The sequence below is a fragment of the Eleutherodactylus coqui genome, chromosome 12, assembly GCF_035609145.1.
Source record: "Eleutherodactylus coqui strain aEleCoq1 chromosome 12, aEleCoq1.hap1, whole genome shotgun sequence".
In the NCBI taxonomy this organism is placed as follows: Eukaryota; Metazoa; Chordata; class Amphibia; order Anura; family Eleutherodactylidae; genus Eleutherodactylus; species Eleutherodactylus coqui.
The window spans coordinates 20333360-20359498 of NC_089848.1; the positions used below are offsets into that span (position 1 = coordinate 20333360).

The following is a 26139-nucleotide window of genomic DNA, read 5'->3' on the forward strand; positions in this document are numbered from 1 at the left end:
TGTATGGCTCATAATTAATGCACAATGTACATTACAAAGTGCATTAATATGGCCATACAGAAGTGTATACCCCCACTTGCTTTCGCGGGACAACCCCTTTAACCCTTTCCAATCCAATGTCGGGCCTGCCCCGACATCATCATTTTCCTCCACAGCTCCAATGTCGGGGCAGGCCCGACACTGCAGTGCAGGAGTGCATCTGCACCCGATCGTCAGACACATCGGGTGCAGATACACTCCTGCACTGGTCCTCATCGAGGACCCCCTAGGAGAAGGCAGAAAGGGTTTTTAACCCTTTCTGCCTTCTCCTTTACACATTACATAGCGCTCAATTAGCGCTATGTAATGCATAGGGATTCCGGCCGGCCGGCCGGCGATCATGTGACCGCCGGTGTTACCTGACCCCCAGCGGTCACATGAACTCCGAGCCAGGAGCCTGCACTGTGGGACCTGCTTACCTGACCGGCGTCTTGCGCATTCTCCTTCTGTCTCCCGACCCGGCGATCATGTGACCGCTAGGTGCCACCTGACCCCAGCGGTCACATGATCGCCGAGCCGGGAGGCAGAAGGAGAATGCGGAAGACGCCAGACAGGTAAGCAGGTCCCTCCACGGTGCAGTGAGCACCTGCACCCTCCTGAACTCTGTCAGTTCAGGAGGGTGCAGGGAAAATGTATTTTTTTTCACCCATTTTCCCCAGCTCCAATTTATTTGGAGCTGGGGAGAATGGGTGAGAAAAAATAAATGGATTGGAAAGGGTTAACTTCTCTTTATGAATCCAGCCTTCTCTAAAGGGCAATTTCATCAGATTCAAAAATCACGACTAGATGATAGAGTGCTAGTGAAGAAAACAATGCGCCATTTTGAGTTCAGAGCGCGACAGCCTTTGTTCCAAACACAATGTCATGGGTGATACGCATGAGGGCAGGATGTTATTTGCATTAAACTTTAACCCGTTTAGGACCAGGCACTGTAATTTTATGGCGCCTGGTCCTGGGCTTAAAGCTTAACCGGATGTAAAATTACTGCGGCGCTTTAAGCTCTCCTCTGCAATCAGTCAGAGCAGGACGGGTTATCAGCTGTTAGTGACAGCTGATAACCCGGAGGAGAAGGCAGGAGGGGTATTTAACCCTTTCTGCCTTTTCCTTTCCCAAGTACGCAGGGCTCAATGAGCGCTGTTTACTAGAAAGTGAAAGTTAAGTGTAAATTTCACTCCGGGAGCCAGGGGGTCATGTGACTGCCGGAGTTCCCTGCCACAGCAGAGCTGCAGTGTTGTACTAGACCCTGACCAACTCTGCCAGTGACTAATGTCACAACAGTGGTTGTTTTCCCCTGTAACTGGGGCTCCTACTGATGCCCCAGCTACAGTGGGAAAGTGTCAAATACAAAAAAAACCAAAAACATGTGAATTACCCCAGAGATCTTTCATGACGTCATGGGGGTCATAGATGGTAAAAACATAAATTACATACATCAGTAAAACAAAATTACAGAATGAAAAAACAATATATACATAAGAAAGAAAACAACCCAAAACCGACGCCAACCAAAACCGTCGCTATAAGTGCCCTGTAATCCGAAACCATACATATTACATATCAAAACAAAATGAGGAATCTGTTGCCATACTTTATTTTAGTGTAAATATACTAATTAAAAAAATAAATAACTAGAAATGTTGAAAAAAATAATTTTTTCTAGCTTTTTACCCCTAATAAAACTAAAAACGGAAAGAAAGTCAGTGAAAAGATATTAAAAGAATAGCCCTATAAGTCACGAAAAAAAGACACAGCAAAAATAATCTCGGTAGCTAAAAGAAACAAAATAGGGCAGTAAAACCGCCACATGGGTAAAATCCCTAAAAAGTGTCTAGTCCTTAACCCCTTCCTGCTCCAGGACGTACATTTACATCCTGGAGCGTCAGGGTATGTATGAAGAGAGGTTGCAGGGCAACCTCTCTTCATACAGCGCGGGTGTCAGCTGTTTATTACAGCTGACAACCACGGGCAATAGCTGCAATCGGCCGTACGGCCGATCGCGGCTATTAACCCTTTAAATGCTGCTATTAACCCTTTAAATGCCGCTTTCAGTTACCCTGTCTCCCAGAAGAAATACAATAAGAAGCGATCAAAAAGTAGTATGTATTCCATATTGGTACTAACGGAAACTACAGGACATCCCGCAAAAAAGGAGCCCTCGCTTAACTATGTCGACGGAAAAAATGTAAAAAGTTATTGCGCACCGAAGATGGCGGCAGAAAACAATTGAAAAAAATTAAATGTCTGAAAAAAAGGTAGTACAGTAAAATTAACCTATACAAGTTTGGTATCATAGTAATCATATTGACCCATAGAATAAAGTTATCATGTCCTTTTTGTTGCAGTTCGTGCACCATAGAAACAAGGCGCACTATAAGATGGCAGAATGTTTTGTTTTTTTTTTCATTTTACTCCACTTACAATTTTTTTCAAAGTTTTTCAGTACATTATATGGTACATTAAATAGCACCATTGAAAAATGCTACTTGGCCCGCAAAAAACAAGCCCGCATACAGCAACATCAATGGATAAATAAAGGAGTTACGATTTTTTTAAAGGGGGACAGAAAAAACAAAAATGGGGAAAAAAGGGTGCCGCATCATTAAGGGGTTAAAGTACAAAACAGCCTGGTTCTTAAGGGGTTAAAGAGACTGTCTCATGATTTAGATGGAACTGGTGATCAGCTCATTGCCCATGATCTAATTTCGGAGGCCCTGTTAGATCAGCTGTGTTGCAGGGGGCCTTACAGTGCCTCTGTAATATTACTTGCCAGCCATGTACACAAATGACCAACCATGTAATAGACATGTCAAACACAAGGCCCGCAGGCGGAATCTGGCCCACTGCCTCATTATATGTGGTCACTGGCAGTGCATCAAACCTAACAGTCATTCCACTCCAGTCCAGCGGTGGTAATACAGACTCTGTGACGCTGACCCCCACTCCGGCGTCCACATGAGTAGTTCTTTACGTAGCACAGACGCTGAGATGAGTTGTCAGCAGTTATAGACTCAGCCGCGTCTGCTGACACCAGATCAGGCATGCAAGCTGGGTGAGTGGAAAGCCTGTAGCGATGCTGCTCGGCGAGAGGCTAATAAGCAGGTCGCTATTGCTACTGAGACTACTATGGGGGTCACTATTACTGCTGCGGCCACTATGGGGGTCACTATTACTGCTGCGGCCACTATGGTGGTCACTATTACTGCTGCAACCACTATGGGGGTCACTATTACGGCTTCAGCCACTATGGGGGTCACTATTACGGCTTCAGCCACTATGGGGGTCACTATTACGGCTGCAGCCACTATGGGGGTCACTATTACGGCTGCAGCCTCTATGAGGGTCACTATTACGGCTGCGGCCTCTATGAGGGTCACTACTACGGCTGCGGCCTCTATGAGGGTCACTATTAAGTCTGCGGCCACTATGTGGTCACTATTAAGTCTGCGGCCACTATGTGGTCACTATTAAGTCTGCGGCCACTATGTGGTCACTATTAAGGCTGCGGCCACTATGTGGTCACTATTAAGGCTGCGGCCACTATGTGGTCACTATTAAGGCTGCGGCCACTATGTGGTCACTATTAAGGCTGCGGCCACTATGTGGTCACTATTAAGGCTGCGGCCACTATGTGGTCACTATTAAGGCTGCGGCCACTATGTGGTCACTATTAAGGCTGCGGCCACTATGTGGTCACTATTAAGGCTGCGGCCACTATGTGGTCACTATTAAGGCTGCGGCCACTATGTGGTCACTATTAAGGCTGTGGCCACTATGGGGTCAGTATTACTGCTTTAGCCACTATGGGGGTCACTATTACGGCTGCGGCCACTATGGGGGTCACTATTACGGCTGCGGCCACTATGGGGGTCACTATTAAGGCTGCAGCCACTATGGGGGTCACTATTACGGCTGCAGCCACTATGGGGGTCACTATTACGGCTGCAGCCACTATGGGGGTCACTATTACGGCTGCAGCCACTATGGGGGTCACTATTACGGCTGCAGCCACTATGGTGGTCACTATTACGGCTGCAGCCACTATGGGGGTCACTATTACGGCTGCAGCCACTATGGGGGTCACTATTACGGCTGCAGCCACTATGGAGGTCACTATTACGGCTGCAGCCACTATGGGGGTCACTATTACGGCTGCAGCCACTATGGGGGTCACTATTACGGCTGCAGCCTCTATGAGGGTCACTATTACGGCTGCGGCCACTATAGGGGCCACTATTAAGGCTGCGGCCACTATGGGGGTCACTGTTACTACTGCGGCAACTATAGGGGGCATTGTCACTACTGCGGCTACTATGGGAGTCACTGTTACTACTGCAGCCACTATAGGTGTCACTGTTAATACTGCAGCCACTATAGGATTCACTGTTAATACTGCAGCAACTATGGGAGTCACTGTTACTACTGCAGCCACTATGGGAGTCACTGTTACTACTGCAGCCACTATGGGAGTCGCTGTTACTACTGCAGCCACTATGGGAGTCGCTGTTACTACTGCAGCCACTATGGGAGTCGCTGTTACTACTGCAGCCACTATGGGAGTCGCTGTTACTACTACGGCCACTATGGGAGTCACTGTTACTACTACGGTCACTATGAGAGTCATTGTCACTACTGCAGCCACTATGGGGGTCATTGTCACTACTGCAGCCACTATGGGGGTCATTGTCACTACTGCAGCCACTATGGGGGTCATTGTCACTACTGCAACCACTATGGGGGTCACTGTTACTACTATGGCCACTATGGGGATCACTGTTACTACTATGGCCACTATGGGGGTACTGTTACTACTATGGCGATTATGGGAGTTACTGTTACTACTGTGGCCAATATGTGGGTCACTGTTACTACTGCGGCAACTATAGGGGGCATTGTCACTACTGTGGCCACTATGGGAGTCACTGTTACTACTGCAGCCACTATAGGAGTCACTATTAAGGCTGCAGCCACTATGGGGGTCACTATTACGGCTGCAGCCACTATGGGGGTCACTATTACGGCTGCAGCCTCTATGAGGGTCACTATTACGGCTGCGGCCACTATAGGGGTCACTATTAAGGCTGCGGCCACTATGGGGGTCACTGTTACTACTGCGGCAACTATAGGGGGCATTGTCACTACTGCGGCTACTATGGGAGTCACTGTTACTACTGCAGCCACTATAGGTGTCACTGTTAATACTGCAGCCACTATAGGATTCACTGTTAATACTGCAGCAACTATGGGAGTCACTGTTACTACTGCAGCCACTATGGGAGTCACTGTTACTACTGCAGCCACTATGGGAGTCGCTGTTACTACTGCAGCCACTATGGGAATCGCTGTTACTACTGCAGCCACTATGGGAGTCGCTGTTACTACTACGGCCACTATGGGAGTCGCTGTTACTACTACGGTCACTATGAGAGTCACTGTTACTACTACGGTCACTATGAGAGTCATTGTCACTACTGCAGCCACTATGGGGGTCATTGTCACTACTGCAGCCACTATGGGGGTCATTGTCACTACTGCAACCACTATGGGGGTCACTGTTACTACTATGGCCACTATGGGGATCACTGTTACTACTATGGCCACTATGGGGGTACTGTTACTACTATGGCGATTATGGGAGTTACTGTTACTACTGTGGCCAATATGTGGGTCACTGTTACTACTGCGGCAACTATAGGGGGCATTGTCACTACTGTGGCCACTATGGGAGTCACTGTTACTACTGCAGCCACTATAGGAGTCACTGTTAATACTGCAGCCACTATAGGAGTCACTGTTAATACTGCAGCAACTATGGGAGTCACTGTTACTATTGCAGCCACTATGGGAGTCGCTGTTACTACTGCAGCCAATATGGGAGTCACTGTTACTACTACGACCACTATGGGAGTCACTGTTACTACTACGACCACTATGGGAGTCACTGTTACTACTACGACCACTATGGGAGTCACTGTTACTACTACGGTCACTATGAGAGTCACTGTTACTACTACGGCCACTATGGGAGTCACTATCAGGGCTATTTCACATGAGTGTAAGCGGATTTTAGTCATGCAAATACATTACATATTTGTGCTTTTTGGCCATTCTGAGATGTTTTTATGTTCACAAATACACTGCTTATTTATGCACACAAAACAGAATGCGTATTTTCACTCGCCCACTCACTTCAAGGGCCTATTGTGGTGCATAATACACACCAAAATATGTCATGCTGTGTAATTTTTCACGCAATCACACATCACGTAAAACGAAATACAGTCATGTGAATAAACCCATTGAAATGAATAGGTTCCATTTAATGTGTATTATGCATGCAAAACTTGGACGCGATACACACGGCACTGATACGCTTTTATGAAAAAGCCCTCACTATACAATTACAATCGGCCCTTTGAAGGCAGCCGTAAAGCTGATGTCGCTCACGGTGAAAATGACTTTGACACCCCAGATGTAATGATCATGACTGATCCCCCGATGACCCCATTCTGCCGATGCCCAAACCCCCACTACTGCTGCAGCGGTGACAACGTTCCAGCCGTGGGACATGTGATTACTGCAGCTAATCACCAGACAAAGTTAGACGGCGACCGGCTGTGGCACTCATACGTCTCATGAACTAGTGCAGCAAGCAGCGCCACTTCATCCTGCAAATTCTGGCAAAATGCCGGACTGCTAACCAGAAATCAAATAGACCAATTAAAGTCAACAGGACTGTTCGGTGCTGTCATATGATGCAACCGTTCGGCCAATGGGTGCCGTTTACATGCTGCTCCTCGAATGGAGAAGGACAACGGAGCTCCCTAATGCTGATGTGAATGCGCCATCATTGACACACAACCGGATAAACCTGTTAACCCAACAATGACTGGACCTGTTTGGGCATTGATGACAGACTACCATGACTGTTTGCCTCACCGCATTGCAGCAGACATAACTTCATTATTTCGCAGTTGGTGTGACTCTATAAGAGCTCGTTTTATGCAGGAGACGCAGCATTTTTTGCTGCTCGGTGGAGGTACATATAAATGATTGTGTAAATTGTATCACTTATTTTATTGCGGTGTCTTTCGCAGACCTTTTATTTTTTTCTTATTCTTTATTACCTTTTATTAAACTGATTCCAGATTTATTTAAAGCTGATAATATATTGTATACGGATGCATTATGTGCAGACTAATAGGGCAACACTTAGGGTATGTCCACATGTAATGAAAATGCTACAGGATTTCCACACAGTCTGGAAAAGATCCCCGTTGAATCCACAGCAGAGGTGTCAGTGTGTGGACTTTATATCTGCGTTATGTCAATTGTGGATTTCATTGCAAATTTCATCCTTAACAATGCAAATGGTGAAATCTGTTATAATTCGCACCACTTGGTACTGCAGTACATTTGACCACACCCTCAACATACATAAAGCTCTGGAATGCTTTCTATGTCTCCAAGGATGACTAAACATGGTGAGTTTTCCAGTCTCCAACCACATCACAAAGTAGTCTTGTGGCTTGATTATAGGCGGGGTGTGAATCCCCTTTGACCATTCTGTAGTCACTCGACCGAATATTCAAAGAGTTAAACAACGAAGATTGGAAGTTTTTTCTGTCCTGTCCATAAGAGCGCAGCGGTACAGGATACCCATGTACAGTGGCTCACTACTATGTAGGTGGTTTAGGCAGTCATCTGGGGCTTCAGGCTCCTGGGGGTGTCAGTGGCCCCTCAAACTAACCACCAACTTTAAAAACTATATGTGTCTTTAATAACTATTCCCCTTCTGTACAGACCATGCTGCTCAAAGGGAGTAGCAGCTCTTAAACGAAATCATGAGTACAGGCCCCACTCCTAGCATCGGGCTGTCTGTAGAGCCACTTCACTTGGTTAGGAGGATGACCTATATAATAGATGCTTCACCCTCCTGCCTGCGGTGCAGGAAATGTCAAGCTTGGTTCTATTACAGTATCTATGCAGTAAGCTTAGTTCTGTTACAGTATTCATGTAGCAAGCTTGGTTCTGTTACAGTATTCATGTAGCAAGCTCGGTTCTGTTACAGCATCCATGTAGCAAGCTCGGTTCTGTTACAGCATCCATGTAGCAAGCTCGGTTCTGTTACAGCATCCATGTAGCAAGCTCGGTTCTGTTACAGCATCCATGTAGCAAGCTCGGTTCTGTTACAGCATCCATGTAGCAAGCTCGGTTCTGTTACAGCATCCATGTAGCAAGCTCGGTTCTGTTACAGCATCCATGTAGCAAGCTCGGTTCTGTTACAGCATCCATGTAGCAAGCTCGGTTCTGTTACAGCATCCATGTAGCAAGCTCGTTCTGTTACAGCATCCATGTAGCAAGCTCGGTTCTGTTACAGCATCCATGTAGCAAACTCGGTTCTGTTACAGCATCCACGCAGCAAGCTCGGTTCTGTTACAGTATCCACGTAGCAAGCTCGGTTCTGTTACAGTATCCACGTAGCAAGCTCGGTTCTGTTACAGCATCCACGCAGCAAGCTCGGTTCTGTTACAGTATCCACGTAGCAAGCTCGGTTCTGTTACAGTATCCACGTAGCAAGCTCGGTTCTGTTACAGTATCCACGTAGCAAGCTCGGTTGTGTTACAGTATCCATGTAGCAAGCTCGGTTGCGTTACAGTATCCATGTAGCAAGCTCGGTTCTGTTACAGTATCCATGTAGCAAGCTCGGTTCTGTTACAGCATCCATGTAGCAAGCTCGGTTCTGTTACAGCATCCATGTAGCAAGCTCGGTTCTGTTACAGCATCCATGTAGCAATCTTGATTCTGTTACAGCATCCATGTAGCAATCTTGATTCTGTTACAGTATCCATGTAGCAAGCTCGGTTCTGTTACAGTATCTATGAAGTAAGCTTGGTTCTGTTACAGTATCTATGTAGCAAGCTCGGTTCTGTTACTGTATCTATGTAGCAAGTTCAGCTCTCTTACTGTATCTATGTAGTAAGTGGCAGATCATTGTAAATCTTCAGCTGATGGGCGGCCCACTTTCATACAGTCGAAGGTCCATGAACCACCTTTTTCACCCTTACCCATGCAAAACATATTCAGCGTTGCTAATAAAACATAGTGCTATAGAATAAGACCCCTTAATGAATGCCAGGGTACAGACTGGGGTACATAGGGCCTACTAGTAAAATCCATTCTAGCGGGCAACTATGCAGCTAAATGCAAATTTATAAATTCTTGTCTGACACATTCCGCATTAACTTCAATGAAAAGGTGTCTGTGTCTGCATGTGACCGGTTTTCACTGTAATTGCAGGCAGTAATGGCAGGCAGGAGTTGGTGGCCAAGATCTCTTAGAGCACATTCCGCATGCATTAAAACCACCGCATGGCTGAAAAGAATTGCAAAATAGCGCAGTTTTTAATGACGGCGAACAGCAAACCGTTACCAATCAATTAGTAAAACTGCAGGTCAGCAAGTTGTTGGGCAGCTGCACGCTTAACAAGGTGACTTGTGAAATGCAATCTGCAGGAAAACTACAATTCACAGCAGGTGCTGAAAATGTGAAAATGTGCAGCTTTTGGGGCATGTTGGGTGAAAGGATAACAGGGATTTTAAAATGAATTTATTTTACTCACCCAGTAGGGGAGGGGGCACATAGTGGTCTGCAGCTGGACCCTTGCCTCCGACTAGTTCTGTCCTGAGGTCCCCTTAGTAGCCCGCTGCCGGCTCTTGCCTTGGACAAGTGGCCTTCTCAGCTCCATGAGCCCAAGCATACATACTCATATGCTGGGCCACAGGAAGCAGTAAGAAGCTGCAGGTGATTGGTAAAGGGAGTTTCTGCAGCATCGTCAAGAAGGTGGAGCCTAGAAGGGAAAATACTGTCCAGTTTGCCAATGCACCTAGATGTCAGCTCGGCCAGCCGAACTGTCTATATAATAAGATAAAGGATCCAGTTTATTACATGGACATATAGGACGCTTGAGATGCTTCCTATCTGTATGTAATGCAGTAAGTGTATTGTGCGGTACGCCGCTCATGCATGGGAGGTGGAGGGCTCAGGGCCCACCAGAGGATTAACCTATTCTCCAATGGCCAGTCTGAGCCTTATGACGCCACAAGAGGCTGTATTGGTGGTCATTAAAGGGGTTGTCCATTTGTAAACAATTGATGATCTACTGTCAGGATAAACTATCAATAGTAGATCAGCAGGGATCCACCGCAGATGACCCCTACCAATCAGCTGCTCATCAAGCCAGTTTGCTTGTCCACTGAAATAATTTATGCAGGAAGCAGAATGCTTCGTTCTCACTGCTTGGAATTATGAGCAAAGCTCCCATTGAAGTAAATGGGAAGCTTGCCTGTAATACTAGGCTTGGCCACTACAGTGAGAATGGGGCTGTCTGCCATCTGTAGAAATTAGCTCAGTGGACAAGCAAACTGGCCAGGTAAATAGGTAATTATTGGGTGCCCCAGTTGGCAGACCCTGCTGATCTACTATAGAAGACCTGTGCTAAAGATAGGCCATCAATAGTTTACAACCGGACAACCACTTAAGGCTACAGAACATACATTTATGTACTGGAGTTTAGGGGTTTGTATGGAGGGGGATCAGGGGACGATCACGTTCCATACAATGCAGGTGCCAGCTGTTTCTTACAGCCAACACCCGCCCGCAATAGCTCCAATAAGCAGTGCCACTAGACGGGGCTGTTAACCCTTTAAATGCCCTGAATGATGTTTGGGGTTTCTGCACTGCCCACTGAGATGAGATCGCGTGTTGCCATCAGTTGTCATGGCAGCTGGGGGCCTTCTGCGGACCTGTCAGATCGCTGTATAATGCAATGCTAAGGCATTACACCATACTGCAGGAGCAATTAAACCATCGCAAGTTCATGTCTCCTATGGGGCCTAAAAAAAATGTAAAAATTAGTTTCAAAAAGTTTCATAAAAAAAAATAAGAGGCAATAAAAGTTAATAAAAAACGTTTTGCCATATTTATATTAAAATAATCGAGATAATAATACCAAACACATATTTGGCATCAATGCATCCATAAAAGTCTGCTCTATCAAAGTAATGTATTATTTTCTCCGCATGGTGAACATCATCAGAGAAAAAAAACAAAACACACCAGTAATGCACTTTTTTGGTCATCCCGTCTCCAAGAAAAAGTGTAATAAAAAGTGACGTCCAGCAAAAAAATGCGCCCTCGCACAACTATGCTAAAGGAAAAATAAAAACGTTTTAGCGCACAGAAGATGGCAGCAGAAAATTGAAAAAAATTTTAATGTCTTTGAAAAAAAAAAAAAATAGTACAGTAAAAGAAATGTATACAAATTTGGCATCGTAGGAATCGTACTGACGTATAGAATAAAGTTATCATGTTGTTTTTGTTGCAGTTTGTGCGCCGTCGAAACAAGACGCACGGAAATATGGCGGAACATCGTTTTTTTCATTTTACTCCACTTGGAATTTTTTTTACGTTTTTCAGTACATTATGTAGTACAGTAAATGGCACATTTGAAAAATACTCGTCCCGCAAAAAACAAGCCCTCATACAGCGACGTTGATGCGTAAATAAAGGAGTTATGATTTTTTTTTTTTTTTTAAAAGGGGGAGAAAAAAATTAAAATGGAAAAAAAAGGGGGCCGCGTCATTAAGTGGTTAAAGAAATGAAGTGGCTATATTGTAATTTTAAATCATTGGAACCTATGGTAAACAATTTTCAGTGCAGAAGCTTTACTAATATTTTTTTCAGAAAAAAACAAAAAAAACTAAAAGCTATCATTTACATGAAAGAGGAAACCAGGTGAAAGTTAGTGTATAACATCACTATATTGGATCTACATAATTAGGTGCTCCCAAAGCTCCATGCTGCCTTCATCACACAAGTAAAGTTCTAAGTGTTAATCATGAAGTTATTCTAGAAGAGCTCCTTCATATCATCTCCTGCTCTCAGCTTGTACATATAATCTGGCTAAAGCAACTTGTGCTTTATGGACAGGATGACGTTTTCTCTGATGGGGGGAAAACACAAATGTCATATACAAATCATTAAACCCTACAATATGACAAAAATGTCTATAACAATGATTTGTCAGCCAAGTGACAGCGTGGTACTTACAGGCTGCAGGAGATAGATAAGAGATGATTCTTGCATCACTATTACTGGGACCGAGGAGATTTTGACAGCATGATAGAGTGTCTCCACGGAAGCCATAATTTGGTCAAAACGTCCCCCAAGTCCACCCAACGCCACAACGACATCGACCTCAAGAAGCAAAGAGAAATCATTTAAGAGCAACAGAAAAGAATCATAAATGTGAAATAATGCTATATACCTCAAAATGCCCCCAACTAGTGAAAACCAAACAGTAAGTCCAGGCATGGGAGACTTGCTGCATATTAGCAGAATAATACCCCCATCCTCATGTAGCAGAAGAAATCTGCATGATAATCAGAGCTTGCTAAACATGCTATAAATGTTCAATTCTGCAGTATGTTCATTATTGTGCAGACACGCCACATACCTTTGGAGTGCAATGAAGTTTGCTGCCAAATTTGTAACAAAATCTACATGTAACACCTACTGATTTGGCTGCAGATTTGCCGCAGGTTTTTGGCAAGATCCACAGTAGAATGATCTGCCTCTTCCGGACTTAGGGTGGTTTCACACAAGCGTGTGCGTACATATGTGCGCACCCCTGTATGTGCAAAAACACGCATGTATGAATGTCCGCGCATTGCCTTCAATCGAGCCGCGGCTGCTACCAGTGGCTCCATTGAAGGCAATGGTCTGCCAGGACCCCCAAATTGTTCAGAGAAGAGATATAAATATAAGTTCTTACCTGAAAAACAACCATTTTAGTGTAAAAAAAAAAAAAAAAAAAAAATATATATATATATATATATATATATATATATACTTACCTGTCCACCGCTGCCGTGTCCCCCACGGGGATGAAGAACACATCTGCCGCATAAATAAAGAATTCCCTGCTGCACCTGTCACATCAGTGACAGGTGCGGCAAAGGAATTCTAAATCCCCACGGGGAATAATGAATTCCCTGATGCAGCTGTCAGAGATGACAGCTGCGGTAGAGGATCCTGCTGCTGACACCCCGTAATTGTTTTTCAGGGAAGGGCTTTAAATACAAGCCCCTTCCTGAAAAACAAGGCAAAGTAGTGTAAAAAAACAAAAACATACTCACCTTTCTTCAGCTGCCGGGGCTCAGCCGCATACTCTCTGCACTGTCCCTGGCTCTGCAATGCGGTTCTTTGAGCAGGCAGGGATTTAAATTCCCCGCCTACTGTAAGAGCTGCTTGTGATTGGCTGCGCACCTCAGCCAATCACAGGCAGCTCCCGCCTGTCGTTCATTCAGATTATTATTGGAGCTATAAGAGTTTCAGCAGCAGGTTCGCTCACACATTCTGAGAACGACTGAACAACTGGTGGACGAGCCAACAATGATTTTCATGCTTGCATGAATTAAATGATGAATGATAAGCGAACTAATTATCTTCCATCATTTGATCGTTGGCTGCCCTTACACTGAACAATTACACTGGGGAACAAAAAAAACATTTTCTTCATGGTGCCGGGAATTTTAGACCTTATTCTAGGTATTTTTGTGCTGCTGATTCTGAAAATACTATCCATTCCATTTTATGAGCTCTAGCTTTTGAGATATTCTTGATGTTATTATCTATTTTTGCTATATTTACCGGCCAGCATTTGCTTACTATTAGCACATATGAAACAGTAAGGCCGCCTGCAGACGACCGGGTCAGATTCGGCTGCGAGAGCGGAGCCGGCGGACGGTGAGTGATGTTTCTGTGAGGGGCTCTATGAGCCCAGCACAGAATTAGAGCATGCCGTGGTTTGTTTGCTGCGCGTGATTTCGCGCAGACAAACCGCGGCTGTCTGCATAGGATTGCGTGCTGTAATGCAATCCTATGCAGGCGTCCAGGGGCGGAAATTCTGCGGAGAAAGCCTAAGGCCGCCTGCAGAAAGCTGGGTCGAATCCAGCTGCGAGAATTCTCGCAGCGGGACCCGACTTGAGCGCCTGCAGAGAGCAGCGTGGCACATACCTGCTCCCGCGGCCCCGGCTTTTTCATGTGCCGGCTGCCGGGCAGCCGGCGCATGCGCAGAGCGGAGCCGGCGGCCAGTGAGTGAGGTTTCTGTGCGGGGCTCGCGAGCGTGCCACGATTTGTTTGAGATTTCGTGTGGCCAAATGGCGGCCGTCTACATAGGATTGCGCTTGTTAACGCAATCCTATGGCAGCTTCCAGGGGCAGAAATTCCGCGGGAAATCCCGACGCCGAATTTCTGCCTGTCTGCAGGCAGCCTAACTGTGATGCTGGACCCTTTGCCTGTGATTCCCTACGGATGGATCTGGTGCTAATGGATGTTCCAATGGCCTGTGAGACCCAGTGAGTGAAGGCAGACGATGTGTGTTATACCTTCACTGCTTGTACAAGGCTTTGCTGCCCATGTCCTGTCCGTTTACAATGTCTCCTGAATGTGGCTGAACCGCACACATCCAATGTTTTCCTTTTTCGAATAACATAAGGCCCCCTCCACAAGGCTGGGTCAGATTCCGTATTTGGGATCCCACTGCGGAATCCAACCCTGTGCTGGGCCAGTGACCCCTGCGTACCTGTCTGCATCCTTATAATCTGTGCTGTGGATGTGCCGGCCGGCGCGCTGGTGCACATGCGCACTACAGATTATGCAGCACTGTCGCTAGATGATAACGCGGATTCAGCGACCCGTCCATAGCTGACTTCTTGGAAGCTGTCTGCAGAAATTTGTGATGAAATAGAACATGCTGTGATTTTCCGTCCATGAGCAGAAAATCACAATTGATTTCCACTTAACGACATGGAAAAGTGATTTTCAATAGCATTTTTATGTGCAGTAATTGCTGTGGAATCCGGAGGCAGATGCCCGCTCCAGATTCCGCAATGCAAATACGCCCGTGTGCATTGGGCCTAAATCTGCGCTGACCAGAGATCACATGATCATCTGAGAAAATAAGAGGCCAGGAGTTTCAGATACAAAAGAATAACTAACTGAGGGAATACGAACTATCTTCCATATACCGGGGGGCTAGCTACATAATGAATGAAAAACATTTCACCGGAGCGGCCCTTTAAGTGCTTTTAATCTTTGTCTGGTATTACAATAAAAGTTGTATATTCTTTGCATACAGTACATGTGTGGACACGTATACATTTATATATTCCCCCTAACTACCAGCGGTGGGAGATCTGTTACCGATCTTGCATCGCAGCCCAGGAGCTACGAGTTATACCGCTGTACTCGGCTAATCAGGAGGAGACCGATAATCACACAGAACCAGCCTATTGTAGCAGGATGTCTCTGGCATTAACCTGTCTCCAAGCAAAAAATTGAATAACAAGCGATAGAAAAGTTGTATATGGCACAAAATGTTATGATTTTTTTTAAACTGGGGGAAAAAGGGGAGTTTTAAAAGAAATAGGGGTAATGGGAGGAGCTTCATTTTTTGTTTTCGTTGCCAAATCAAAGCTGAACACCTAGATTTCTCCATCATGTTACTTTTTCACTGTTCCTCTGCATTTAGTCTTCCTCACTGTCCCCCGGGGATCATTGTTTAATACAAATAGGTACGTTATTTTCGATTAAACACATTTAACTGCAAAAGAGCAACCTGTCCCCAAAGTTCAATAAGATGGCGTCTACAAATTACTTTAATGTGAATATGTATTGGGGATTTAATTATTCATCCATTTAGTTCTTGCTTAATTAGTTCTTAGTTCTTTTGGGAATTTTTAAATTAACATATAACTAAAGTATATAGAAAGTAAAGGTCACCGCATTCTCCAACATTGGATCACTTTCAGCATTTTTCGGAATGACTTCTTGCTCCTGGTTACATTATAATGTGTCAGTAATGGCTTCCCTTTGCCATTTCCACATACCTTATTAGGGCATGTGAACATCGTAGAGTGGGGTCCGTAGTCTGGGACCCCTCTTCTATGAGCCTGAGTGGCTCTTGGCCTGGAGGACTTGGCCTTACCATGTATTACATGGATGCAGTATTACTGTAGGGGGAGTGAATGAATGATCGGCACCCTAACCGCTGATCACCAGATGGTTAACATTCAAAATAGTTTAACCATATTCAAAATTAGTTACCAAAACCCAGAACGAAACAAAATCTAAACCCAGACGACACCTCGGACCGGGAGTGTCAAACCCACTGTCACCGAGGGCCACAGAAGCCTTATAGTTGTTTTCAAAGGGCCTATTGTAATTCTATAGTAAGGGCCCGTTCACATGAGCGTATCTGTGCAGCCTATAACACATGCAGTTTGTGCGCGTGCGAGGGTCCTCTCAGAAATGAATGCGGCAAAGTGCCGCAATTTTACTTTAGTTTTCGTCTGCAGCTCCCTGCGGCCGACAGTGCATTTTAGCCCACCCCATTATTGTGATGGTTGCTGAGGTGCACTAAAAGGCCCGAGACAGAGCAGACAGCGCTTGAAAATTGTGGTGCTGGAAAGCGCCAGCCAGCGCTGCGATAGAAAGCATATCTGAGAGGTTCCATTGATTTCACTGTGAGCGTTATACTGCGGCATTCAAAAAGCTGCGTTTATCGTAGTAAAAAGCACCTGTGTGAGAGAGGCCTAATAAGCAGTGAATAGAACCCATTGATTTAATTGGCTTCATTCACATGAGTGTATTCACACGATGTGCAGTTGCGTGAAACAATACTTAGCATGACCTATTTTAATGGGCCTGTCTTTTTTGCGTGCGCAAACATGCAGTGTATTTGCACACATAAAAACACGCAGGAGCAGCTGAGAAATGTGGGCATAAGCAATTTTCTGTTACGCAATAACGTATTTGCCCAATCAAAATGTGCTTTCTCTCATTTGTATGATCCCTAATAGTGCCCACCATAGTGGCCAGAGTAGTAAGTGACCCAGATAGTGTCCCCAGTTGTAACAGTGTCCTCCCCTAATGGCCCCTGTATATGACCCCCATAGTGGCCCCAATAGTAATAGCACCCAACGTAGTGGCTCCAGTAGTAATAGTGCCCCCTATATTGGCCCCAGCAGCAATAGGGTTCCCATAGTAGTCCCAGTAGTAAGAGAAAACCCTTATTGGCCCCAGCAGTAATAGGCACCCCATAGTAGCCCAAGTAGTGATAGCGAACCCTTATTGGCCTCTGGCCGGGCAGCATCCCTTACAGGCATTCCACTTACCCAGCTTGAAGGACCGTTTCAGTGGCGTAGATAGCCACTGATCTGTAAACTGTGCATCTGTGCTGCGTACAGGACAGCACATGCAGACACTGGGGGTGGGCAGTGGTCACAGAATGCACCGCCGCCACTGGACCACTGCTGCAGGCTGGTTGAGTAGAATTCCTCTTGGGTTTTATGCATGGCCAGTGGTCTACATAAATGGAGGTGGTCAATGTGTGCCTTAGACAGTCTTACTACATTTGCCCAATACTGTTCTGAATATTAATAAGGTAAGCATCAGTTCACAAGAGCGCATGTCTCTATCCAGGTTATTAGTTAAATTAGTAAAATATAGGTTTATCACTATTTCTATAGATTAACCAGGGCATTGTCATCGGCAATTCTCACTCTCTGCAACCCAAAGCCCACACCATTCTCCAAGTGCATAAACACATTTTTAGAAGTTAGTTTTAGTAAAACCCAATAATCCAAAAATCTATCAAAAGCACATTTATTTCATTCCAAAGTAATACTTTCGTAAATACTCAGACTGTCACTGAGAACCCCATGTAGAAAAGCTGGCAGAGCTCACCGCAGATGAATTGTGACTGCATAACACAAGAGCAACAAAGTCTCAGACTCCTAAATCTACCTCTAATGATTCATATGATTTCAGCCACAGTTACATATTAAATAAAAAGACAGTAAATGTGGCCTTTTGTTAGCCTAATAAATTCACGTTGCAGTAGAGCCATGATGCAGAGTCTACCGACAGCTCATAGACAAAGTACGAAAACTAAAAGGGCTTCAAAAAGGGATTAAAGCACTTCATGACCGGCGCCGAACAATGAATTTCTGTGGTCTACCAGTTTAATGCTTTTAAAGCAAAGAAAAGGGGCCGTTTCCAAAGCGGAAGAGGAGAAAAGAAAGTTAATCAGATCCAGCTAAAAACAAATGATCTGACAAAAGCAATAATAGTAAAGTAGATTTTAATAAGCTGGTAAAATATAACCCCAGCGAAAGCAGAAAAGTACAACGAGCGGTTGGAGAATAAAACTGCGAAGCTTTATGTCCTTTCCTTGCAATAACAGTGCAAAATAAAAAACAAAGACTGTGCCGGCTACCTGACAGCCAGTGTGAAATATCCTGTAGGGATCCCCAGTGTTAAGTCGTGATGAATTTCAATACATGACTAATGAATTGCAACTAAATGATAACCTGCAATTCCTCAGAAGAAATAATGGTCATGTTTCTTAATGGGACAAAGAGGAAAGACAAGTTGTCATGCAAGTTCAGATGTTTAAATGAAAAGGAACCCCGCATACTTGTCGAGTAGCTCTTTCTAATCATTTCAGATCAGTGATACAAAATGTAGACGTTTGCCGACGAAGGTCATTATTTTAACAGATAATGAATCTGAATAGAGAAGAACAGTGAACTATGTACTACTATGTAGAAAAGAGTATGGTCATCGAAAAAAATCAATCCACCGAGTGGACTATACTCATTGTAGATAAAAAGTGATGGTTGGCGTTAGCCGAGACTGGAGTCATGAATTCAACTTAGAGGGCTATTACTAAGATCTCAATGGTGGCTCAGTGGTTGCTATGTAGGAAAATAATAAGTTAAGCCAATACAGGTAGTTATTAAAAATGAACGGTTGTGGAATTGTCCTTTCCTATCCCGAATTTACCAGTCATTGTTACTGGAGATGAACTGCAGTAGTTCTTCTTGCTATGGTTGAGCATTCGCAAGTATGTGTCCCACTCGCTGCTATGCTGCAGCTCTCTTTCACTGTTTGCCAAAGGTATCCTTGCCTTCTAGTCTGGGCGAGCATGCGTGAAATAGTCATCTAGGCTTCTCTGCACTGCTCACAGCTGACAAATAAGCAACGCTCGTCTATCTGTCGTAGTTAAAGCCAAGCAAGCTCATTATATACCATGCACTGAGACCACCAATGGTGCACTTTGAGAGAAAATCTACTACAGAATAACATGTCAAATTTCAAAGTCATGGCTTTACCCAGTAGTTGCATTTACTGATGACGGCTCTCTGTAACCTCTGTCTTGTCTCTATGGTTGTAGAGCCCAATTCTGCCAGTAAGAACAGCTCCTCACTAATGCAAGACTTGAACATTGAAGGAATGTAATTTTGTTTTGTGCAGTCGGCTTAGGGATAGGAAGCAGAGTGCAGAGAATGTTTGCAGCTGGGAAATGTAGTTTCCCATTGGTCATGTAGTATAAGAAGAAGGACCACCCTAAATGTAACGCGGAGGAGGGTGCACAAATGCTGGACTGGCATTACAAGCACATGGAAAGGGGTAAATAACTTGATGTAAGCATCAGGTGCATGTGTCCAATAACTGAGGTCTTTGCTAGTTCGAAAAAAAAGACAGATTCTGAAATGATCCCTTTAAAGTGGCCATAAACTTCACATAGTTGTTGTCAAACAGCTACCCCTCCTGACCGCCTATACAAATGCACACTTGACCAGCATTTGTTCTGAATAAGGATATGGGAATAACAAACTAATAAACATCTCTGACGGCTGAAAAGTATATAGTCATAAACTAAAAGGTGCAACACTTCTAATAAAAAGAGGATATTGCAATGAGTGATTAACCCGGTTCTTCATTAGATTATTAAAAACAGTCAATATTGGGGGGCGTGGCTAGCGACCAACATCGAGAGTCGCAAGTGAGGAGAGCTCCCAAGGGGAAAACCCAAAATCCGAATAAAATCCTGGCCTTACCAGACTTTTAATGTCCAGAACATCACTTATGGACCCATAGACCCTGAGGGAAGTCCCGGACCGCAGCCAGAAGCAATCACAGCCTCCTGGCACCAATAACAAGACCGCGGGCGGCAACAGAGGAAGAACGGCGCCAACGCCCTGTGGCCTTCCCGCTCTCTGTCTGGCGCCGACCTCTCTGACCCCCTGCCGGCAGGCCGGATCGAGGCTCACGCTCGCCGTCCTTCTCCACCCAGACGTGGCTTGCCCGGCGAGGTCCCCCCGGGGACGTGGGGACTACCCGGTAACTTCACCAGGGCTAATCCGCTGCTCCCCCTCGTCGCCGCCAACCGGACACGCTCCGAACGGAGGAGGACCCCCTGAGCCGGACTTCAGCTTGTTGGCGGCTCACTCCCCTGTTTGCGGAGCCGAGCCGCCGCCGCACCATCTTGCAGAGATCGTGACTCACCTGTCGCCCCGGCCGTCCCGCTGCCTCAAAACTCGCTGCCGCCGCTTGCCAGCGGCGCCCCGCACCCGCGACGGGCAGAGCTGGATCCGAATCCACGGGCTGAGAGACTCACCCTCCTATCCTCAGCGGGAAATACCTGCCGCGGGGTCCCGGACGGAGCCGCGGTTGTTCGGCCGCTCGCACTCTGCCTGCCTGGTGGTCCTCTGTCCCCGGTGAGCATCTAATCCTCTCCTGGGCGAGGGACGCCACTCATCTCCCGGCTGTCGGAGCCAATCCTCACCGCTCCGCAACCTCCTGCCGCCACTTGCCTGAGGCGCCAGACGCCCCGTGGAGAGCCGACTGTCACTCCAAGCCAAGGCAGCCGCTGGGAGCTCCACCACCCCGCTCCATTGTGGGAGCACAGACGCAGACCCCGGCTAAAACCACGATCACCCGACCGCACTGGCCGCTGCCTGTTCCTAGCCCACTATACAGCAGCCAGACTGCGGTGCTCGGCGTCCCGGAGGACCCTGAATGGGAAGAAAATTTACCTTTCAGCCCCGGCCCTGCGGAGCCGGCTGCAAAAACTGTAAGTAACTGATAGAGGCGGAGGGACAACACATCTGTCCAGCGACACAGTCCCCTGGAACTTTAACCCGGGCAAACAGCCCATAACAACATAATCCTCCTCACCCCTGAGGAAGCACCCCTTATTGCCCATATTGTCATACAACAGTACTCTGGAGGGGAAGCAGGAGACGGACTGTCCCAGCACACAATCCCACACGGGAATCCTCTGATTAACAAGTGGCTGGCCCCATAGGAAACTAAGGCGCTCTCTGTATCTTAAACTGCGTTCCTGGAGTGCTGGAACGGAGGTATATTACCCTCAGCAGGCAGTGTTGCCACGCGGGCCCAGCGTCCACCCCCCCCCCGCCTCTTCATCACGACCAATCCAAGAGCTGGATAAATCCTCTACAACAGCAATCTAAGCTGCGGACCCTCTATTCCCTAACAATCATTGTAACCGCATAATTATAAGGACCCTATAGCTAACAACACCTAAATATTGTAAGAGTCGCATCAAACTGCTAGACTTGATATCTGGCCTTTCTCCCACAAACAATAGTTTTGATACCGTTTATAACACACCGCAGCAGGCGGGAAAAGGCGCAGACCTCTACTCTCCCTAACAGTTACCGTAACCGCATAACTACAAAGACTTTATAGCCAATAATACCTAAACCCTCTGGCGAGGGAAGACGAAGAAAAGTCAGTTATCTCTACAAATTACTATATTAACCTAACGCTTCTCGCAATGAGCACACTCGCTAAAAGCGGCTCAGCCGTGGAAAAGCTAAAAGAGTTCGCCCGAACTGAAACCCGACCACACCCCGCGAGTGGTGCGACCTTCCCAGATGAGAGAACCCGGGGACGAAACTGGACAACCCCCGGAACCGACCATGCGACAACTCTTAGAAGCTATTAACGACTGTAAATCCTCTCTTACCAACAAGATAGAAGAGATAAAATCTGACATCTCCTTGCTAAGACAAGACCTACAGAACATGCGTGGCAGAATGCAGGAGATGGAGGGCCGCATCTCCAATGCAGAAGACTCCTTACGCCCACTTACTGCAGCGGTTAAAAAAGCCATACGAGTAACAGAATTTTGCCAGTCCAAAACAGATGATCTGGAAAACCGATCACGCCGTAACAACCTGCGCATAATAGGCCTGCCCGAGAAATCAGAAGGCTCCCACCCAGAAACATTTGCCGAAACCTGGCTGAAATCACTATTGGGCGATGACGCTTTCTCCGCTCACTTTGTAGTGGAGAGAGCCCACCGGGTCCCAACAAAACCGCCACAGCCAGGAGCCCCCCCACGCCCATTCCTAGCAAGGATCTTGAATTGTAGAGACCGAGATGCCACGCTCCGTCAGGCTAGGCTAAAGGGCCTACTAAAATACAACAACGCAACAATATCCATATTTCCGGACTTCTCTGCCGAACTACAAAAACAAAGAGCCACCTTCATAGAAGCAAAGAGGAGATTCAAGGAGAGAAACATCCCCTATTCAATGGCATATCCAGCTCGCCTGCGTATCGTAGCCCAGGGAAAGGTGACCTTCCTCCAATCTCCCACTGAGGCCCTGGAGTGGCTGGATATGCACCCGGAGCCACCGAAGGGCGATTGATCCCACTATTTTTATGGCAGGACTTTAAACCTAGTCATAATTCGTGTGACCGATACCCCTTTGACCTATGGACGGTGAAACGCAAGAACGTGACACCTCTAAATCGCTATGGGGACTTGACGGATGTCCATAGCCCTCAATAGGCCAACGGGATATTCCCCCCCAACAGTATAACATCTGCTACTTCTTGATAGACAGTAGCTAAACCGTTTTTTAGTTCTCAATTTGTTGTTTTGACATCTACACTGAAATTTAAGCAAGATGTCAAAGGTTAAATGTTTTAATCGTTGCAATCTGTTCTGTAATAATATTTCCAATAAGTCTGCACTGACACAACCCCTCCCCCCCCTCCCACCCCAAGGATAGAGACATATTATTTAAACTACATATTTGCATAACCAGTAATGGCCCTAAAACGTCTTAGCTGGAATGTCCGGGGTCTCGGTACCGCACTCAAACGGAGATCAGTCTTTTCATATATCAGGCAAATCAACCCACATATTATAAGTTTGCAGGAAACCCATCTCATCAAAGATAAGGCTGACACTCTCACGAAGCCATGGGTGCAGTGGACAGCCCATTCTTTCCACACCTCCTCCTCCAGGGGCGTCTCTGTGCTTATTCACAGGTCGCTACTTTGGAACCCCATTAATGTCCGCAGGGATCCCGAAGGAAGGTCCATATTCATATATGCCGAAATAGACTCCAAACCTTATGTTATCCTATCTATTTACAATCCACCCCACCACAACCTCCATCTTTTACAAACCGCTATAACATATGCACATCAATACCCCTCGGCAGGGGTGATCTGCTTAGGCGATTTCAATATGGTAATGGACCCTACCGAAGACAGATTCCAGACACCCCCCTACGCGGCCCCCACTTCAGCTTCTTCCCTGAAACAGTTAATTGAAAGTGTTGGCTGGATTGACCTTTGGCGATTCCGACACCCCAGCACGCGAGAATTTACTTGTCACTCCCCGGGACATAATGCGCTGGCAAGGATCGATTACATACTTAGCTCCGAAGAGCTGGCAATATTTCTATCCAACATAACGCACTGTCTGCGAGGCATATCAGACCATAGACCTGTGCTACTAACCTTAAAATTCCCTCAACAAAACATAGTCCCCACCTGGAAGCTCCACCCATTCTGGCTGAAACTAATCGGACCAGAAGATCAAACACCTTTCCATATTTCCCTATTCTTAGATGCCCACAATGATAATACCCACCCCGCCCTGAAATGGGACACTCTCAAGGCTTACATCAGAGGGTGTCTCAAATCAGCCATCTCATACATTAAAAAGTCGACATCCCAGACGCCAATAAAATAGCCTGGCTCAGCCTATTTCGCCTTCACAAACATCAAATACATGCTAAAGCCAAACGTAAACTATTCTTTACTAAACAACACTATTTCGAACTAGGGAATCAGTCCAGCCACCTGCTTGCAAACCTTATCAGACGTGAAAATAACACTAACACGGTCCTTAAGATCAAAAATCAGAGCGGTGTGGAGCTGACTGATGCCCCATCTATCACAAACTGCTTTAGAGATTTCTATACTAGTCTCTACAGTTCATCCTCTCAGAACACTGACAGATATCCTAAGCTACTTGAGCGACCTAAATTTTCCAACCCTCTCTGCAGAAGAGGTCGAGCTCTTGGAAGCTCCAATCACCCTGGAGGAGATTCAACAAACAGTACAAGACATGGCTCTTAACAAAATCACCCGGTCCTGATGGCCTCCCAATTAAGACATACCGTAAATATAGCGAGCAACTAACTCCATTACTACTTGAGACACTTAATCAAGCCCAAATAGACAAAACACTGCCGCCTTCATTCTACAAAGCCGCCATAGTAGTAATACTAAAACCCGGGAAAGATTCTATAGACTGCAGCTCCTATCACCCAATTTCACTGGTAAACGCAGACTACAAGATTCTAACCAAAATCCTAGCTACCAGATTAAACCAGGTAATTCTGTCCATTATTCATCCGGACCAGACGGGTTTCATGCCAGGGAAATCTACGACAATAAATATTCGCAGAGTCCAAACAGCTATCCAACTAGGCAAGAAATACAATATGCCCTGGGCTTTGGTCTCACTCGACATGGCAAAAGCCTTAGACTCGCTAGAGTGGGCCTTCCTGGAGGCCTGTCTGGTTCGCTTTGGATTTGGACCTAAATTCCAACAATGGGTTAAAACTATATATAAATCCTCGATTGCAAATGTAATTGTAAACGGTATCCCATCAACCGAATTCCAATTGGCCAGAGGCACCCGACAGGGATGTCCTTTATCCCCGGCCCTATTTGCCATAGCCATCGAGGCATTAGCGATCCGCTTGAGAAGCGCCCCCAACGTGACCGGCATCAGATGGGCCGACAATGAAAGCAAAGTAGGACTGTATGCGGACGACACAATCCTCTTTTTATCAGACCCAATAAACTCCTCCTCCCAAGCTATGATTCACATAGACAAATTCTCCTATTTCTCAGGGCTATATGTCAACTGGTCCGCAGCCGCGGTTTCAACCGGATTTACTGCAGCGGATTAGCCGTCCCGTGTGGACCTTGCCACATGCCTGCATATTGTTATCCAAATTCTTCAAGTAGTTAAAGGGGCAATTTTTACATTTGCTTTGATTTTCATATATTATTTACTTGTGTTGACCTGCATGCCACCACTTAATTATCACTTAGACATAATGGGGAAGTCTCTGTATGATAAATGGTCATTCTTCACATTATCACCTCAGCTATAAGGATCCTAATGATACTAATGCTTTAATTAATTTGGATTTTTGGAGATAAAAAGCTGAGTGCATCATTAAATCAGATGACCCCTTCTGCTCTTACCCTATGACTGATTCTCTAGCCAGTTTTGAAATTAAAATAGATTTCCTTGTGAGAGACCTCATAAATCTAATCACTGGGGTCTTAGTTGCTTAGCTGTACAAACTAGAAATGCATATTAGCTTTCACAACCTATATTATATGAGGGGAGCTGGTGATAATGAAGGTTGATATGGAAAGATGAGCATCCATTACAAAAGCTGCAACGTTAAGGCATATGTGGCCATATGACGAAGGCACAACACAACTGAGATGGCCATAATGTGCTCAGTTTTGAGTTACCCACTCTGACCCTTACCCTCATTTAATTAAGAGGTGCTGCTTTTTAGGACTTTTTAGCTGTAGCCTAGGGAAACTCTGCAGACGATTTACATCTCAGAATCTACTGTCATTTGCTTAAAGGGGTTGTCCCGCGCCGAAACGGGTCTTTTTTTTTTCAACCCCCCCCCTGTTCGGCGCGAGACAACCCCGATGCAGGGACTTAAAAAAAAAAACCGCACAGCGCTTACCTGAATCCCCGCGCTCCGGTGACTTCTTACTTACCGGTTGAAGATGGCCGCCGGGATCTTCTCCCTCGGTGGACCGCAGGGCTTTTGTGCGGTCCATTGCCGATTCCAGCCTCCTGATTGGCTGGAATCG

At 45.9% G+C, this 26139-nt stretch overlaps 1 protein-coding gene across 5 annotated transcripts in view; it reads right to left on the bottom strand.

Moving 5' to 3' along the window:
• The window catches only part of TPK1 (thiamin pyrophosphokinase 1), a 585523-nt gene that overhangs the window by 304184 nt on the left and 255200 nt on the right, over positions 1-26139 (bottom strand). For 4 of the 5 annotated variants that reach the window (XM_066585416.1, XM_066585413.1, XM_066585417.1 and 1 more), the window contains exon 7: positions 12148-12294. The exons of the other annotated variant lie outside the window; for it this stretch is intronic. In XM_066585416.1, coding sequence (XP_066441513.1) covers positions 12148-12294 — 147 coding nt within the window. The remainder of the gene's footprint in view (positions 1-12147; positions 12295-26139) is intronic. 5 annotated transcript variants of the gene reach the window in all.